This window comes from Giraffa tippelskirchi, chromosome 3 (genome assembly GCF_054371585.1).
Source record: "Giraffa tippelskirchi isolate mGirTip1 chromosome 3, T2T-mGirTip1v1.2.pri, whole genome shotgun sequence".
Classification (NCBI taxonomy): Eukaryota; Metazoa; Chordata; class Mammalia; order Artiodactyla; family Giraffidae; genus Giraffa; species Giraffa tippelskirchi.
The window spans coordinates 114,517,600-114,535,476 of NC_137277.1; the positions used below are offsets into that span (position 1 = coordinate 114,517,600).

The 17,877-nt window shown below is 37.3% G+C and overlaps 1 protein-coding gene across 1 annotated transcript in view; it reads right to left on the minus strand.

The window, feature by feature from the left end:
* Window positions 1-17,877, minus strand: part of ARHGAP15 (Rho GTPase activating protein 15) — a 687,458-nt gene that overhangs the window by 581,722 nt on the left and 87,859 nt on the right. Inside the window, exon 4 of the mRNA XM_081584873.1 lies at window positions 3,204-3,265. Coding sequence (XP_081440999.1) covers window positions 3,204-3,265 — 62 coding nt within the window. The remainder of the gene's footprint in view (window positions 1-3,203; window positions 3,266-17,877) is intronic.

The window sequence follows — 17,877 nt, forward strand, 5'->3', positions numbered from 1 at the left end:
TTTAAGTATACAGCTGTAGATAGATAATCCTAATATTGACTAATGTTGAATGAAAGTAGTACAAAACAGAAAGATGCTTATAGCCCAAAGCGCTCATTCTCTCAGCCGTGTCTGATTCTTTGTGACCTCATGGACTGTAGCATGCGAGGCTCCTCGGTCCATGGGGTTTTTTTCAGGCAAGAATATAGTAAGTGGGTTGTCATTTCCTCCTCCAGCAGATCTTCCCGACCCAGGGACTGAACCCATGTCTCCCATGTCTCCTGCATCTCCTGCATTGCAGGTAGATTCTTCACTGCTGAGCCACCAGGGAAGCCCCCATAACCTAAAAGACTTCTGCAGTTTAGAGCATATTCACTTACATCCTGTTTTCTAGTAGGCCACACATATAGCCAAATAAATATATGGAGACTGGATTTGATTTGAGGAACACACATTCTACAGAGGACTGAAGTGAGCAACGGAGACTGAGAATAAAGTAAACCCAGCTAGGAGTCTTGCCCAGGAAGATGATAAAACAAGGCCACACACTGAAGAGGATAATCAAGTCAATTTGTACACCTGAGGTTAAAAACAAAAGAAAGGAAAACTAAAATTCATATAATTTTAAATGAAAAAAAGCTGAAAGAATGCATAATTCCATGTAAGATGATTGAAATAACAATGAAACACAGTACAAACTAATGTTTATATGAATTTAAACTAGAACACATAAATGGTATGTAAACTGGTTAAACAAACAAACAAAACAAATACAAAATGGTGTACACACTGATTGAAACTACTTAAAAATGTGTTGTTCATGTGAGCTGGTGAGGGAAAAGGCCTGGTTCTGCCTCTTTAATTTTTCTTGACACCACCTTCTAGGAAAACGTTTTACAAGAATGGATTATGGAGGGCTTATGGGCAAGGTCACTGTACAAAATTTGCTTGGAATCCCTTTTAAGATCTCCTCTTCCTTGCATGAGGCTGGGGTCCAAGACCTACCAAAGCTATCACCTCCTTCCTACCAAGCCCCAGGGAAAAGCTGAAGTGGTAACTTCGACAAGCCCTTTTCTGTCCTTCTTTGGATGTGATGTCCACATCGCTGGTAAGGTAAGAAAGGGCTTTGGTTTATCCTGGAAAGGCTTATCGCTGCATCTTCCACACTCCTTCCATGGGCTGATATACCTGGGAGTGAAGTCCAGGGGAAAGTTGGCACTAGGCTGGGTTAGTCAAAGAATCCCTACTGCCCTTTTAGAACTCAACACATTAAGTCATGCTCTCCACTGGAGCCTGGACTAGATGAGTCTTTGAAAACAGTATTGCATTGGATCTTGTCTCCTGTGTATCTCCCTCCTCGACCCTTCAAGGGTGGGTGGCTGCAGAGATACTGCAGAATAGTCTAGGAGAAGGTTGAAGGTCCTGTTTACCCCAGAATAAAACACATATTTTAAAAGCTCTTCTTTAAAAGAGCATTTAAAATCTTGCCCCACATATACACCGAGGAAACCAGAATTGAAAGAGACGCGTGTACCCCAATGTTCATCGCAGCACTGTTTACAATAGCCAGGACATGGAAGCAACCTAGATGTCCATCAGCAGATGAATGGATAAGGAAGCTGTGGTACATATACACAATGGAATATTACTCAGCCATTAAAAAAAATACATTTGAACCGGTTCTACTGAGATGGATGAAACTGGAGCCCATTATACAGAGTGAAGTAAGCCAGAAAGAAAAACAACAATACAGTATACTAATGCATATATATGGAATCTGAAAGATGGTAACGATGACCCTATATGCGGGACAGAATGAGAGACACAGATGCATGGAACAATTTTATGGACTCTGAGGGAGAAGGTGAGGGTGGGTCTTTCTGGGAGAATGGCATTGAGACATGTGTATTGTCATATGTGAAACGGAGCACCATTCCATGTTCGATGCATGTGACAGGGGCTCGGGGCCGGGGCAGTGGGATGATCCAGAGGGATGGGAGGGGGAGGGAGGTGGGTGGGGGGTTCGGGAGGGGGAGCACATGTAAACCCATGGCTGATTCTTGTCAATGTATGGCAAAGGCTATTACGATATTGTAAAGTAATTAGCCCCCAAGTAAAATAAATAAATTTATAAAAAAAAAATAAAATAAAATAAAATCTTGCCCCAGAATAAAACACAATATGGGTGGAAAATAGAATTTGTTCTTTAAAACTGAAAGAGTTATTTTAAGTAGTGGAATTATGGATGATAGTTTTCTCCAATTTTACTTATTTTAAGTAAATACATGCTTACTCCATTATAGCAGGCAAACAATAACATACTTCATTTTCTGGTATTGGCCAGAGTTCCATCCCAGTAATGAACTGTATTATACAATTAATAAGTGTCCCATTGTGTAGCTAATTAGTACATTTATCCTTTATGATTTTAATTGTTAATTATATAGTCATGAATAAATGCTTTGTCTCCCACTGTGAGTACTTTCTACATACCTTTGCAGTTTGCATTTAACCTACCACAAAACTATGTATATAATAAGACTTACATGAGAAATATGGGACATTCTAAAATAGATATGTTTACTTCTAAATAGCCCATACATTAAAAAAATATGTAGCATCTTTGACTACCCTCCTATCAACCTCATTTTTTATTATTAAAGTTTTTTGTTCCTGTCGCCTAAGGAAATTCTTCCTGCATTGTCTTATTTCTCTCACCTACTCTGTCACTCTCAACTCCAAATGCAGCAACTTCCAACTTTTTATCTAACAGATGATATTATTTTTCTCTCATTTTTCTTTCTCAAATGATTTTTATTGAGCAACAAATGTATCTCAAATCCTCCATCCTTCAAAAAATTATGCTCTCAGTGTATTATAGGAGATCTTTTTATACTGCAAAATGAGTCCCTTCATCCTTTAATCTGTTAATCACAGAAATCAAGACCCACTTTCTTATTTCTTTGCATATTTTTTTTTAATTTCAAGTTTTAGGTGGTCATGAAGCACTTCATTCATATTCTGTGCAATAAAATAAAATGTAGTGCTTTGTTGGAAAACTATAGTTACATTAAAAATAATGTTGACCTTAGTGATAACAGAGAGGAATATTCTAGTCCTGCACCATAGGGCCTATCTTTCTAAAAAATAACAGTGACACAAATTGAGGAGATGGAGAACTAGCATAGTTATATGAAAGTGAATTAAAAAAAAACATTTATTACCTTAGTTTCTTTCCTCCATCTGCAATTTTAGCTTTTTGAAGATAACCTTCTTTTTCAACCATCTGCAAGAAGAATGGATATATTAAAACTGTGACAAACTCATACGCACTATTAGTTTGAATGAACCTATGCTTTCCAACAGTCATTGCAGTGATGGAAGCTTCCAGTCATAGAACTTCATCAATAATGCATATATAGCTTATGGGAAGTGCCTGCAAGATCATAGTCATTACAAGATGTTAAGTATCCAATAGAAAGATTACAAAGAGTAATGTGAATGATTTGTTGAATAGTGATATACCTTTACTCACACTTCCTTTTGGGCATTGAAGTCACTTGCTTACAAAATTGATTAAAAATGGTAAAACAAAGACAAATTTAATGCCTTCCTTAATTTTACTTATCATCTTTGGAAAAGTTCCTTCTTTTCACCCCTCATTTCTACTTCCCCTTCCATGTACCTGCTGAGGCCAGTGAGAGCAAAAATTCAATAGAACCAGGTAGCTAGTTAAATTGAAACAGCATTTAAAACCCTGACAGTCCATGCATTTTGTTCAGCTAGCTACCAAGAAATACTGTAGCAGCATTATCTCATTATCTTCCTCCATGGGGTGGGCTTGCTTCCTTTCCTATTTTTATTTATTGGCTTTCACTGTTAATATAACTGCATATTGCTTAAGAGAGATTCAACTATTCCTTATCACTCCTCACAGGTTTTTGTGGAGTTCTACGGTAAATACATACAGAATGTAAGTTGTGATGCAGTGACATCCCAGTCACAGATGGTGACTGCAGCCATGAAATTAAAAGAGGCTTACTCCTTGAAGAAAAGTTATGACCAACCTAGACAGCATATTAAAAAGCAGAGACTTTACCAACAAAGGCCCGTCTATTCAAAGCTATGGTTTTTCCAGTAGTCATGTATGGATGTGAGAGTTGGATTATAAAGAAAGCTGAGCGCTGAAGAATTGATGCTTTTGAACTGTGGTGTTGGAGAAGACTCTTGAGAGTCCCTTGAACAGCAATGAGATCCAACGAGTCCATCCTAAAGGAGATCAGTCCTGGGTGTTCATTGGAAGGACTGATGTTGGAGCTGAAACTCCAATACTTTGGCCACCTGATGCGAAGAACTGACTCAGTTGAAAAGACCCTGATGTTGGGAAAGATTGAAGGTGGGAAGAGAAGAGGACGACAGAGGATGAGATGGTTGGATGGCATCACCAACTCAATGGACATGAATTTGAGTAAACTTGGACAGTTGGTGATGGACTGGGAGGCCTGGCATGCTGCAGCTCGTGGGGTCACAAAGAGTTGGACACAGCTGAGCAACTGAACTGAATTGACTCCCATCAAATTCTGCAATAGATGTTTTAATTTCTTAGTGCCCTATTTCTACCTTCCTCTGACAGTCCTGCACTCTTCTCATCCTTAGTTCTTACCCTCGCTGCAACTTTTCAATCTTGGTGAATTGCCAGCATCCTTGATCCGTGTCCCATAGTATATGCTGAAAGCTTTTAGGAGTCACCTGCCTACTAACAAAGGGCCATACCCCTCAGTGCCATCCTACATGCTTTCCTCCTGACTGTAATACTTCACTCCCACCATATTGCCATCACATAAATTTCCAAATATATTGAATCCACTTTAAAATGTATTATGTATCTCTGTTGCTATACAGTTCTTCCATGCTTCCTCTGCAATCTCTTTTAAATGCCCTGTTCTGGATCTTCATTTTTCTTTCTGCTGTTATCACCATCGTAGGGCTTGCTGAGTTGTACCTGAACCTGTGCTATGACTCTTCCTTTCACATAGGGGTTCCCAGCAGACAGAGGACTTGCTGCCCCCAGTAATTACAATAATAAATACTGTTTGAACAAATGAGTGGATAAATGATGAATGAATGGCTGCTTAAATGTTTTTCTAAATTTTTATAGGAAACTGGGTAAGCAAACAAACAAGCAAACCAAAAAAAACATCTATGTGTGCATTACGACAGATTTAAAAAAAGAGATATTTGGGAGTGACTTCCCTGAGTCAGGAAGATCTCCTGAACAAAGAAAGGTCTACCTGCCCCAGTATTCTTGCCTGGAGAATTCCATGGACAGAGGAGCCTGGCTGGCTACAGGGGGCCCATGGGGTCACAAAGAGTCAGACACAACTGAGCGACTAATACTTTTCCCAAACCACTAAAATTTCATCAGTTAAAAAATTGGCTATTTACAAGACTCACTCTGATATGAGTGAGTTCTTTTCTGATTTGTTTATTGTTATATTCACAATATATAGCATGATACTTAGCTTTCAAAATATATTGGATGAATATATATTTTAATAAATAATGAAGATAATGAAGATTTATGATAATCATAGCATACTATTTTTCACACAGCTACATTTCCAGAGAATTTCTTTTATTTCAGCATATTTTCCACAAGCCTAGAAGAATCTAAGGAAGTTCTCTTAGATAACTTTTAGAATCATGATGTTCAGTGGTGCCTCTTTTGTACTTAGATATGTCCATTCATTTGCTTTAATTACCTTTTGTCTTAATGTATATGGTCTCTTCTTTTTAGTGCCAGAAAATCTCATTTGTCTATCCCCTAAATCCATATAATACATTTAGTAATTAACTTTGGGCATCACTAGTTTCTACAAACATTTGGAAGAGAGACGATTTTAAGAGCAATTAGCATCATAGAAGATGTCCCTTTCTTTATGAATGTATGTTTAGAAATTTTGTTGCATAACAAATAATAGATGGTTGATGGTTGGATAGCATCACTGACTCACTGGACATGAGTTTGAGCAAGCTCCGGGAGTTGGGGATGGACAGGGAAGCCTGGTGTGCTGTAGTCCATGGGGTCCCAAAGAGTCTGTGAGACTGAAGTGAACTGAACGAATGATAGATAAAATTCACCATTTTATTTAAGATTCCTTCTGATGAAAATAAGTTACCAAAAGACTGGATCTATCTACAAAAAACCTATGAAATCTCTCAACCCATAATAAAGTTTTATGCATACATTATTAGCTAAGAATATTGCCTCCCCCCCAGAAAAAAAAATCACTAAAAGGCTACTAGGTGGATATTTAGTTCCCAGAGATGTATTATTGATTACCACTTGTCTAAAAGAGAAGGAAAATGTGAAAGTAGAAACCTAATACTCTTGCAGGGAGAAATCAACATAAGCTGGCTTGAGTTATATACCTTAAAATTCTCTGTCCTTGAATAAGTAATGTTCCTCTATGCACTGGACCTTTTCAGGATACCTGAGATTGAGGCCAAGGGCTGGATTTCTCATGTTAGGCTTCTATAAATGAACATCATTGCCATCAAACAGGCTGAGTCAGTTTTCACGGCTTTTGATCAATGCAATAGAGTTGCTAGGCTTGTCCACACAGAGGTCCCAGAGAAAACAGGTAAGGAATCTTCTTTTATATTATCTTCTAAAGTCCATGTTGCCTTCCTGGTCATTTGGAGACACTAGTAATCCTAGTGTGTACTTTTACCTATTACATTTATTTCTACAGTGCATATTTTACATATCTGTGTATCTGCATATACATTTTACATGTAATTATATACATGTGCAACCATCATGAACTATTCCCATGTCTGTTCATTTCTCTCCATGGTTTCTTTCACACTTGATATACAACCTTCTTTCAATACATTTTTAAATAACATCCCCTTCCCCTAGATACCAGTTGCTCTTCTCACAAAGGGACTGCAAAGACTAGTTTCTGCCACATAGTCACTTCAGTCATGTCTGACTCTGTGTGACCCTATGGACTGCAGCCTGCCAGGCTCCTCTGTCCATGGGATTCTCTAGGCAAGAGTACTAGAGAGCGTTGCCGTGCCCTCCTCCAGTGGATCTGTCCAACCCACGGATCAAACCCTTGTCTCCTGTATTGCAGGTGGATTCTTTTACCGCTAAGTCACTGGGGAAGCCCCACAAAGACTAATAGGACAACCTTAGTCTTATTGAGGTTTATATCATTGTGAGATCACATTTCAAGATATTCCTATTCCTCTTTTGGAGGGACTGGATACCATACTTGCCTCCAGTTACCTCAGAGATGAGAACAGCTTTTGTCCTGGAATAGAAAACTCCAATCAGGCTTCCTATACTGAAAGCACTGTATTATTCAAGTCTCATGCTGAAAAGTGAGGTTTCCATGATGTACACTTAATTATTTTATTATTTCTTGTCATCATATTTTGAAATACTTTGTCATATTTCAGGCACTAGGAATCACTTATTCCAGGAGGCTCATAGGAGCCAAAAGAAGTATTAGGGCAAGCAGAAGATTGCTCTGTATTTTGCAATTTTGGGTTTATATATGGTACCATATTAATTATTTTAATTACTTATTCCTCTTTTATGTTAATCCCATGGTTTGAATGGACAGTAATCTATAAATTACAGCGGACTATGTTGGTCATCTAGGACCCAGATGGTCTTGCCTCTGGTAATTTACAAAATTATGTTTAGGTTTAGGCGTGTGTTTCCCTGTTGGGTCAGATGGTAAAGAATCTGCTTGTAATGTGGGAGACCTGGGTTCAGTCCTTGGATTGGGAAGCTATCCTGGAGAAAAGAATGGCTACCCATTCCAATAACCTTTCCTGAGAATTCTATGGACAGAGGAGACTGGTGAGGTACAGTCCATGGGGTCACAAAGAGTCAGACACGACTGATCAACTGAAACTTTCATTTTCTTTCACTTCGGGATACCACAGGCCAAGTTCCAGGCCAGCTTGAAGTTCTTTCAAGTTGTAGCATTTCCTAAACCATATACTTAAAAACATCAACCAGTCTTTAGATGTTGAATTTGGCTTCTTGAGATATTTGTTCAGTGTTCCTCAGAAGCCCTATTTAATGTTAAGTGGCAGGAAAGATCAGCAATTTGTCCAGATTGAATGCCAGCCAGTCTGCTAGCAGTGAGGGAGTACTCAGCAGACACAACTGCGCTGAGATACACATGAAAAGGATGAATGGTGGTGGGATATCCAGATAGCACCTGTTTATCAGCCTAAGTTGGAAGCCAGACACAAGGCAAGAGAGCAGAAGACAACCTGTGATTTATGCTAACAATCAGGCAGAAAGACCAGACTGTAACCGTAACTACAGACCCTGCAATTTTATGTGAAGTCTTCACATTATTCTCAGATAAAACAAGTAGAATTGAAAACGATAGAGTGTCATCTACACCAGTACGTTATAAGAATTCTGTCGAAATACATGTTTATAAATGAAAATAAATTGAGTTTAAAACTTTCAGCGCATTTTCACGAGAAAGGACTAATGTTTAGTACCAGAAACACAGAGCCTTCGCTCTGCTGATGTATGTGAGTGGTTGCTCTTTTCTCCTTTGTTCTGATTCCTGTGTTCATTGGCAATCTTCTCAGTCCTAATTCAGCTTCCTCGGTCCTCTCACATAGAATGTGATGGACCATAGTCAACATCAGTCTATCCACCATGACAAATTAATAAATCAGATTTCAAGTTTATACAGCAGACTCTTAGAAATTTCATTATGTCAGGTAATCCTGTTGTTGTTTAGTTGCCAAGCTGTGCCTGACTCTTTTGTGACCCTATGGACTGTAGCCCACCAGGCTCCTCAATCTATGGGATTTCCCAGGCAAGTATACCAGAGTGGGTTGCCATTTCCTTCTCCAGGGGAACTTCTGGACCCATGGATGGAACCCACATCTCCTACGTGAGGGATTCTGGACCACTGAGCTACCAAGAAAACCCTAGGGATCATCATCTCTGTAAACACTGATAATATTGATACATATAATCTATCAAGATCCACCAAACTGAGACAGGCCCCAGGCCTGAACTGGAGAGAACCCTTTAAAGTAGTGGCACCCTGTGAAAGTTTTTGTATGACTAACCTGCCTCCTGGGAGAACTTTGTATCGAATCTCCATAACTACACACATGAGCTACTATAATTTTCAAACAGATTTTGCATTTAACGCTTTTCCAATTTAGTAATTAGACACGTTATATTTTTTCTGAACTTTCGATTGATCACAGTACTTTGCTGATAATCTTGTTTTTGATCATTTATATTATAAAGCACAGAAGGAGGATATCTGGTTACATCATATTACCCCCTAATGATGTTTCTCTTCCTTTTTAAATCTCTTAACTTTTCCACTACTCACAGAAATAGAAATGTTGTGTATTCTTCCCATTGGCTTTCTTTTTAAAATCATTTTTATGTTTCTGTCTTTAAAATAAAAAATGTATATATTTAATGTGTACAACATGATATTTTGATTTACATATACACAATGAAATGTTTGGGCTTCCCTGGTGGCTCAGTGGTAAAGAATCTCCCTGCAATGCAGAAGGTGTGTGTTCGATCCCTGAGTCAGGAAGATCCCCTGGAGAAGGAAACAGCAACCCACTCCAAAATTCTTGCCTGGGAAATTCCATGGATAGAGGAGGCTGGGGGGCTACCGTCCATGGGGTTGCAAAGAGTTGGACATGATTTAGCGACTAAGCAACAACAAACAACAACAGTGAAACGATTACTAGAGTCAAGCTACTTAACATATCCATTTCCTCACATAGTTACCTTTTTAAAATGTTTCTGTGGTGAGAGCATGTGAGGTTGACTCTCATAGCAAATTTTCAGCCTTATTAACCAGTAGAATCACCCTATTGTACAGTCAATCTCTAGAACTTAGTTGTCTACAGAACTCCACTGGCTTTTCCCTCTCTTGCTCTACTTTCCTCTTTGGGACTCACTGGTTACATTTTTTTTTCTTCTCAGTTTCCAATTATTTCTGTACTGACTCTAGCTTTCTTGCTACATCAGATCTGCTGACCATGTGTGTGGTCTTGTAGTGGAAAAGAAACAAAGACAAGGGGAAAAAAATCACCCTAGAAATGTAGCTTATCTATATATCATATAAAGTACTAATTTAAAAAATAAATGCTTAATTTTAGGGCCATCTTACATATAGCTGGAAAATGAACTATGATGCTCTTGGAGACATGAAATATAAAATCTCTGTGTAACAAAGATACATAATTAAGTGTGTGCATACTCTTAAAAAGTGGTAAACCAAAATTCTCAAGTTGAAAACAATAATTACATGAAAAGGAGAATAGAAGAAAAATGATGCTGTGTCATACATGACCGGTGCCTATAAAGGAGTAATTAAGCATTCTTAAAGATCTGGAAAAGCTGGTCTTGACTTCAGGTCTTAAAGTCAGGCATGGTTTGCTGAATGCAAATTATTTATACCCTGCAGTGTGTGTTGTACATTGCTTTCATGGGTTTTCTCCTTCTTTTAGTCTCAGGATAAGAGAATATGTTGAGCTCTGGGGTTCTGCTGAATGTCTTGAACCAGTTTTCAAATGTTGGGTTTGGCAAAGAATATATTATGTTTTACCAAATGCATTTCCCCATCATTTTAAACCCCTGTGTATTTCAAGGGAAATCTTACCCACATGTCTCTGATTTATTTACCCTTAACTCATCAAAATATCATCTTGAATAAGCTAGCATTTATTCAAGCTTACCCCCATAGCCTTTCATCTTGTAACCAGTGTGTTTCATTTGGTCACCACCAAAAAAATCCAGGTTCTATTTGGGAAACAGGCTGATGAGGGCACTTTTTCTGTATCAGGAAATTCAGTCTTTTGGAGGTTTTCCTGTACAAATGCATCTCCTTTCTCTTCCTTTTTTCTCTCTTCTTCCCTGACTTCTATTTCTTCATGCCATTGATGTAAATATGGTGTTCTTTCTTTAACTGTTATTGGGATTCAGTGAGAATGGCCTTCCTGGTTACAGTCTGGGAAATTTATTAGCATAACTGAATTATTTTGTTATAACCAGTGTTAGTCAAGGCAATAGGGAAGACAAGATTGCTCAACTTTAATAACTTTTTCGTTGTTGTTATGTGTATGTTCTTCTCTACTGTAGAGTTAAGTAAATTTCAAATGTAGGCCTGGATGGGAAAAGTTATTGTAACCTGTTTCTGTACTTTAATGGCTTCTAAACTCCTTACTATTATCTGAGAACTGTCTCCCTCTACCCACATTTCCAGATTTATATCCCTAGTCATTCTACCACTTCCCTGGTAGCTCAGATGGTAAAGCGTCTGCCTACAATGCGGGAGATCGGGGTTCAATCCCTGGATCAGGAAGATCTCCTGGACAAGGAAATGGCAACTCACTCCAGTATTCTTGCCTGGAAAATCCCATGGATGGAGGAGCCTGGTAGGCTCCAGTCCATGGGGTCACCAAGAGTCAGACACGACTGAGCAACTTCACTTTCTTTCTTTCTTTTCTAGTCAGTGCAGCATTCATGCAGTTTTTCCAATATAACAACTTTGTTCTGACTTCCAGACCGCTGTACTTGCTAGTCCTTCTGTTTGCAGCATCCTTCCAGTTATTTGCTTAACAAACTCTATTCACCTTGTAAATCTCAATTTAAATGGCTCTTTCAAATTGTGCTTTTATAAATACTTAATCCAAAGTAGGCTCTCCCTCTCTCATACCAACTTGTTTGTCTGCTGTCATAGCATGTTGCGTAATTTGCATTTATAGAATTATGACTTCCTTTATTTGTTTAATATTTCTCTTCACCCCTGGACTGACAGGCTCTCCAGAAAAGGACATGACTATGTAGCATATCATATCACACCCAAACCTAGCACAGGGATGGCCTCAACAAATATTGGAGTTAATACACTCCTACACAACACTGTAAAATCCATATGCCAATAACATTTTTTTAATGAAAATCAATTAAAAAAATTAAAAAAAACACTCCTGTTTGAGTAAAGGAAGGGCACATAAGGCAATGAAAACTTGGAGATGGTTTGTATAAGGGTTCTTAAATTATATAACATTATTAATATACTACCATCTTGAAGATTTGGGAGAGTGATTTTTCCAAAAACCTAATTTTTATCTTAACAAAGTAGAATTTTGAAAGACTTTAGAGCTTTTGGCAATTTTTTTTGCAATTTAAGGAAAGCACAGCCTAATCAATAGAACAATTCCCCCCAAAGAGGCTGTCCTTTGTTTTAACATAAGAAATGCTGTATGCTCACAATGTCTTTCATCCTTAAAGCCCTCACAAGTATTAATTAATCCACAAAATGATATCTGGCTCCAAAAGGTAGAATCTGTGACTTAAGGTTTATCTGCAAAAGCATGCTTTGCCCTCAAGCCATGGCAACTTCCTGAGCTCTGGCCTGCAAATCCTTCCAGCTCAGGAGGCAGCAGATGATTCTCTAAAACCTGCCACGGGCTTTTGACTCCTGCAGGGTTATCCCCAGACATGCCTTATACTCTTTTGATAAACATAAAGATGATAAAGATTTAACATGCTATAAACAGAGTTATATTTCTTGAATATTTCGTTAAGGAAAAAAGGGGAAATGCCCTGAAAATAATTAGGTCTCACAGAGTTACAATGTGAAATATACAAGATCAGGAAACAAACACATATTAGTACATTTGACATTTCATATGTAAAATCTTCACTGTGTTACAGAGCTGGTTAAGAAACAACACAGCTTTTCAGAAAATAATTTAGTCTTTTGCATTGATAGCATATGGATTTGCATACCAAGTGTCATAAGTGACGTCAGCTGTCAGTGAACTGGGTAGTTTGCACCCTGAGATTTCAGGCTCCAACTAGGAATATACTTTTGCCAGTATTCAAAAGAAATGCATTATATTGCTGTTTAAACATGCTGATTGTAACCTCTTTCTTAAAGGGGAAGTTAAGTGGTAAAGTCTGGTTACCGAAGGATGACAGCATCTAGGGTATCACCCACCATAGCACACTCCACTCTCAGAAAGTGAATTATTTTCCTCCAAAGGGAGGGGGTGGAATGGGATATTTTTTGTCAGTTATGCTTAAAGTCAAAGGCTCTCATGATTGCTGGATAATGTTCAAAGAAGTTCTAAATATGAGAGATAAAGGAAATGAGGTTTTTAGCACAAAATGTGGGATATAAATAAGCTCAAAGATCCAGATGGTAAAAATAATGAGTGATAACATCTACTTAAAGGATTTTATTGTTTTCTAAAGTGTTTTGGTACATATCATTTTATATATGGTAGCTCATCTTGGTAGGTATTGGCAAGGAAAACTACTGCAAGAACTTATGGATGACTACAGAGGCAACACTGAGGCAGGGATGGGGGAAAGAAAAAGAGATGTAGAGACAGAAGGAAGGAACATGTCAGATTGTGGAAAAAATATCTGAATCTAGGTTAAAAATGAGTATACAGTTTTATTAGGCAAATATAAAAGCAGCTTTGTAGGTTCTGGAAAAATAATTCAAGTCTTGATGCAAACAGTAATGGATAATTAAAAATCAATCCAAATTTGTTGTTAGAAGGAATTGGTGATTATTTTCTCATTGTCTATCATAATAAAGTAGTTCATAAGTAAGACTTGTAGGGAAAACATAAACATTTCTATCTTTAAAATAACATTAAATAAGCAATTTAATTCAAGTAGAGACTGATGAATAAAAGTTGAATCTAACCTCTGTTCACAAGGGAGAACGACAGCTAAAGTACTCATAGAAAGGATCGAAGGAATCCCAATGCAGACATAGAAAGTAAATTAGTTGCTGGTTCCAATAGAGTTTTTAGAGCTTGTGTGTGTGTGTGTGTGTGTGTGTGTATAAACAGAGATTCAATAGAAATGCAAGGAAAGAGATTTAGAGAGACTGCAAGCTAAAGAGATCAACAAATTACTGGGTTTTTTTCCTTTTATCTAGCAGTAGTTCCCAATGCCACTTTTCCAAGTTTATCTGATCTAGAATAGTGTATTAAGCATATAGATGTATTTTTTCTTAGTTACATTATCCATAATTTGAGGTCTTTTAAAAATAAGTTTTATTTATTGAGAATTGAGGCTGCAGAGTCAAGGCATATAACTACCAGCCAACAAACCAACAAATAACCTTGAAGTTAGGAAGGTACATTAAGAAAACTGTTTCTAGAATATTTTAATTCTTTCAATATTAGCCTATGCTTTATATATAGGCATAGCACAAGTGTACCATTAGTTATTGATTAAAGTTAAGTAATAATCCTAATTTTAATTTTTAAAATTCATAATTAATACACACTTCATGTAGAAACTTGAAAGTTTATGGCATTTTTCAAATATAATCACATATATACTTGCATATATAAAATTGCCTGTAATTTCATACATATGTATATTACATACACACACTCATATAGCTTCATTTTCAGTTTAACTTTGCCATATTTCATCAAACACTTCAGAGAGACATTTGCACGTGCTATACTTAAAATAAAGGATTTTATTTGTATATACTTTATTTGTTCTTTAAGGCAAATGTATACAAAAGAAACACCATTACTTTTCTATCCACTGTACAGCTATACTGTGCCAGGCCTTCCATGAAGTTTTAATAATAAAACAGTCAGTGAAGCATAGCTCTCCCCTCAAATACCTTACAATGCAGTAAGAGAGATACAAAAGGAAACAGGCAATTTCAGTGTGATCAGAGATAGAGTCAATTTAGAGAGAGAAGCAAGGAAAGCTGTTACAGAAAGGCAGAATAAAGAAGGGCTACCTGATTGAAAGTTGAAGAATCAAAGAAATACTTTCCAGGGAAAATGTTCTCTAAGTTGAAACCTAAGTGATCAATTTTGAAAACAAGATATTATTATATCTAATTAAATTTTTAAAATGTCTTTCACCATGATTAGCAGTCATATATGTATTAATCTCTGAAATCAGAATTATTTTAATAAACCTTTAATATCTTATTATTAAACCAATTGACATGTGTGTCTTTTACAAACAAACACTAGTGCCAGAAACAATGTAAGGGGAAGTATGATGTAATAAAGAAAATACAAGTCATGACCCCTAACTTAAAAGCATTTATAGTCTAGCCATGGAACAAGTCCATTACCCATGAAATAAGAGTGGACAACACAAAAGAGTGTTGAGATGAAGGAACTATAATTGTTACAGAAAATCCGAGCTCCTTCAAGGTAACAGCCATGTCTTAATCATGTTACTATTGCTGGCTTGAGGGTATGTATTTGACAGTAGATAATAAATAAGGTAAATCAGGGAAGTGAGAAAGTCTATAGACTTGATGCTATAGAAAATAGGAAGCTGCTGAAAGTTGTGACTAGGAGAATGAAATAATGAAGCTTCTATTTAAAGAAGGCTGGTGTGGAATTACTGCAGAATCAGTGGGAGAGGTGTGGTGGAATACAGTGTGGTGAGGCCAGAGCATTGAAAGGCCTGGGGAACATGTGCCTGTACACATGGAAAAAAGATGAGAGCATCACACCCACTGTGGAGAAACCACTTCAGAAAATGTTGACTTACATGAAGGGTCATAGAGTAAATAAAGGATCCAAAGAAAATGTGTTCTCAGCCTAGATAAATGTTTACTACTAATAGGGACATGGTAGATTAAGAGTTTGGAATTAACATGTACACACTGCATGTGTGCTAAACCGCTTCAGTCATGTGTGATTCTTTACAACCCTATGGACTGTATAGCCTGCCAGGCTCCTCTGTCCACAGGATTCTCTAGGCAAGAATACTGGAGTAGGTTGCCATGCACTTCTCCAGGGGAATCTTCCTGACCCAGGGATGGAACCCACCTCTCTTACGTCTCCTGCACTGGCAGGAGGGTTCTTTACCACTAGTACCACCCAGGAAGCCCCATGTACACACTACTATATATAAAATAGATAACTAACAAGGACCTACTATATATATAGTACAGGGAATGCTGATTAATATTCTGCAATAACCTAAATGGAAAAATAATTTGAAAAAGAATATATAGATATACCTGGATCATTTTGCTATACACCTGAAGCTAACACAACATTGTTAACCAACTATACTCCAATATAAACTAAAAAAAATTAAAATTAAATGTGAACAAAATTTTTAAAAATGTCTTCTCTATTAAAAAGAGGTACCTTGTTCTTTTAAATAAGTATAAAAAACAATGGTGGGGTCAATGGAAATAGGAGTCAATTTGAGAAGAAGATGATGGATTCAACTTGGAATATTTCACTTCTAGAGTGACCCTAAGATATACTAGAACAAATGACTAAGTAATACTTCAAGATATATGATGAGATAATGAAGAGAAAATACACAAGTATAAATCTGTGTATTATAAGCCTGGAAGTAAAAAAAAAAAAGTCATTAACTCTCTCATTTATCTCATAACTATCTCATTTGTGCATTCAGTTAACACACATTTACTGAAATTTTATTATGTTCTTACAGTTATTATAATCATGGGAATCAAGATCTAAACATAGACAACAACAGGCCTGCTCCCACAGAACACTCTAAGGAGATGACAAACAGAAAATGCAGAGTATACCACATGGTGATAAGTTGTATGGTGAAAATTAAATTAGGGTAAGAGAAAAGGAGTGTGGACAGAAATGGTGATTTTCTTAATTTGTTCATTTGTATTTAGGGGAGACTAGAGAGAGCTATTTTAAAAGGTGATATTTGAATAGAGATGTAATGAAAAGGAAGGAACAAGGCTTACAAATTTCTGGGTGCCAAATGAACTATTCTATACCAGACAGAACAAAGAGCATATGAAATGGCCCTAAGGAAAAAGTAAAGAGGTCATCTTGGCTGGAGCAGAGCATGTCAGGAGAAGCGAGGAAAGGAGAAGAGAGGAACAGCGATGGCTGGTTCCTGTAGAATCTGGTAAGTGACTTCATCTCTTTCAGGTTTTACCCTGGAGACACTGGAAATCAGAGAGGTATTTGAGTCAGAGCATGACATGAACTAACTTACATTTTAACAATCTCACATTGGCTATTGTATCAAAAATTAAAAAAAAAAAAAATAGAAAGCAAGAGTGAAAGTAGATACATCCATTAAGAAGGCATTATAATAAACTTTACCGTCTGAGCCACCAGAGAAGCCGAAAGTCTTCCCTGGTAGCTCAGGCAGTAAAGAATCTGCCTGCAATGCAGGAGGCTGACATTTGATCCCTGGGTTGGGAAGATCCCTTGGGGAAGGAAATGGCAACCCACTCCAATATTCTTGCCTGGAGAATTCCATGGACAGAGGAGCCTGGTGGGCTACAGTCCATGCGGTCTTGAAGAGTAGGACATAATCGAGCAACTAAAGCATACACACGTAATAAATGAGGAGATGAATGACATAGCATAAAGGTGGGAGAAAGTGAAATGATTCTAGATGGATTTTAAAGACAAAGTAAATGGGGTTCTTTGGTGTTTTAGTTTATGTAATGAAATAAAAGTCAAAGATGACTAACAGTTCTGACTGCAGGAACTAGAAGAATGGAGTTACATCTTGTGAAATGGAGAAGACTGGGAGAAGCAGGTTTGGAGGGAAATCAGAATTACTTTTGGGTATTAAATTTGAGACATAGACATATAAATGAAAATGTTGCAGTGTACAGTATTATAGTTTGGGGCAATGGTTTATCCTGTAGACTGAATTTTAGAATTGGCTAGTGTAACACAGTATATGAAACAACAACACTGAAATGAGATTCCTTAGTGAATAAATGCAGACAGAAAGAAGAAAAGTTAAGAGTTGATCTCCAAGATGAATGAGAACCAGCAAAGGAGATGGAAAGTCAGTGGCCACTTAATTATTTGGATATC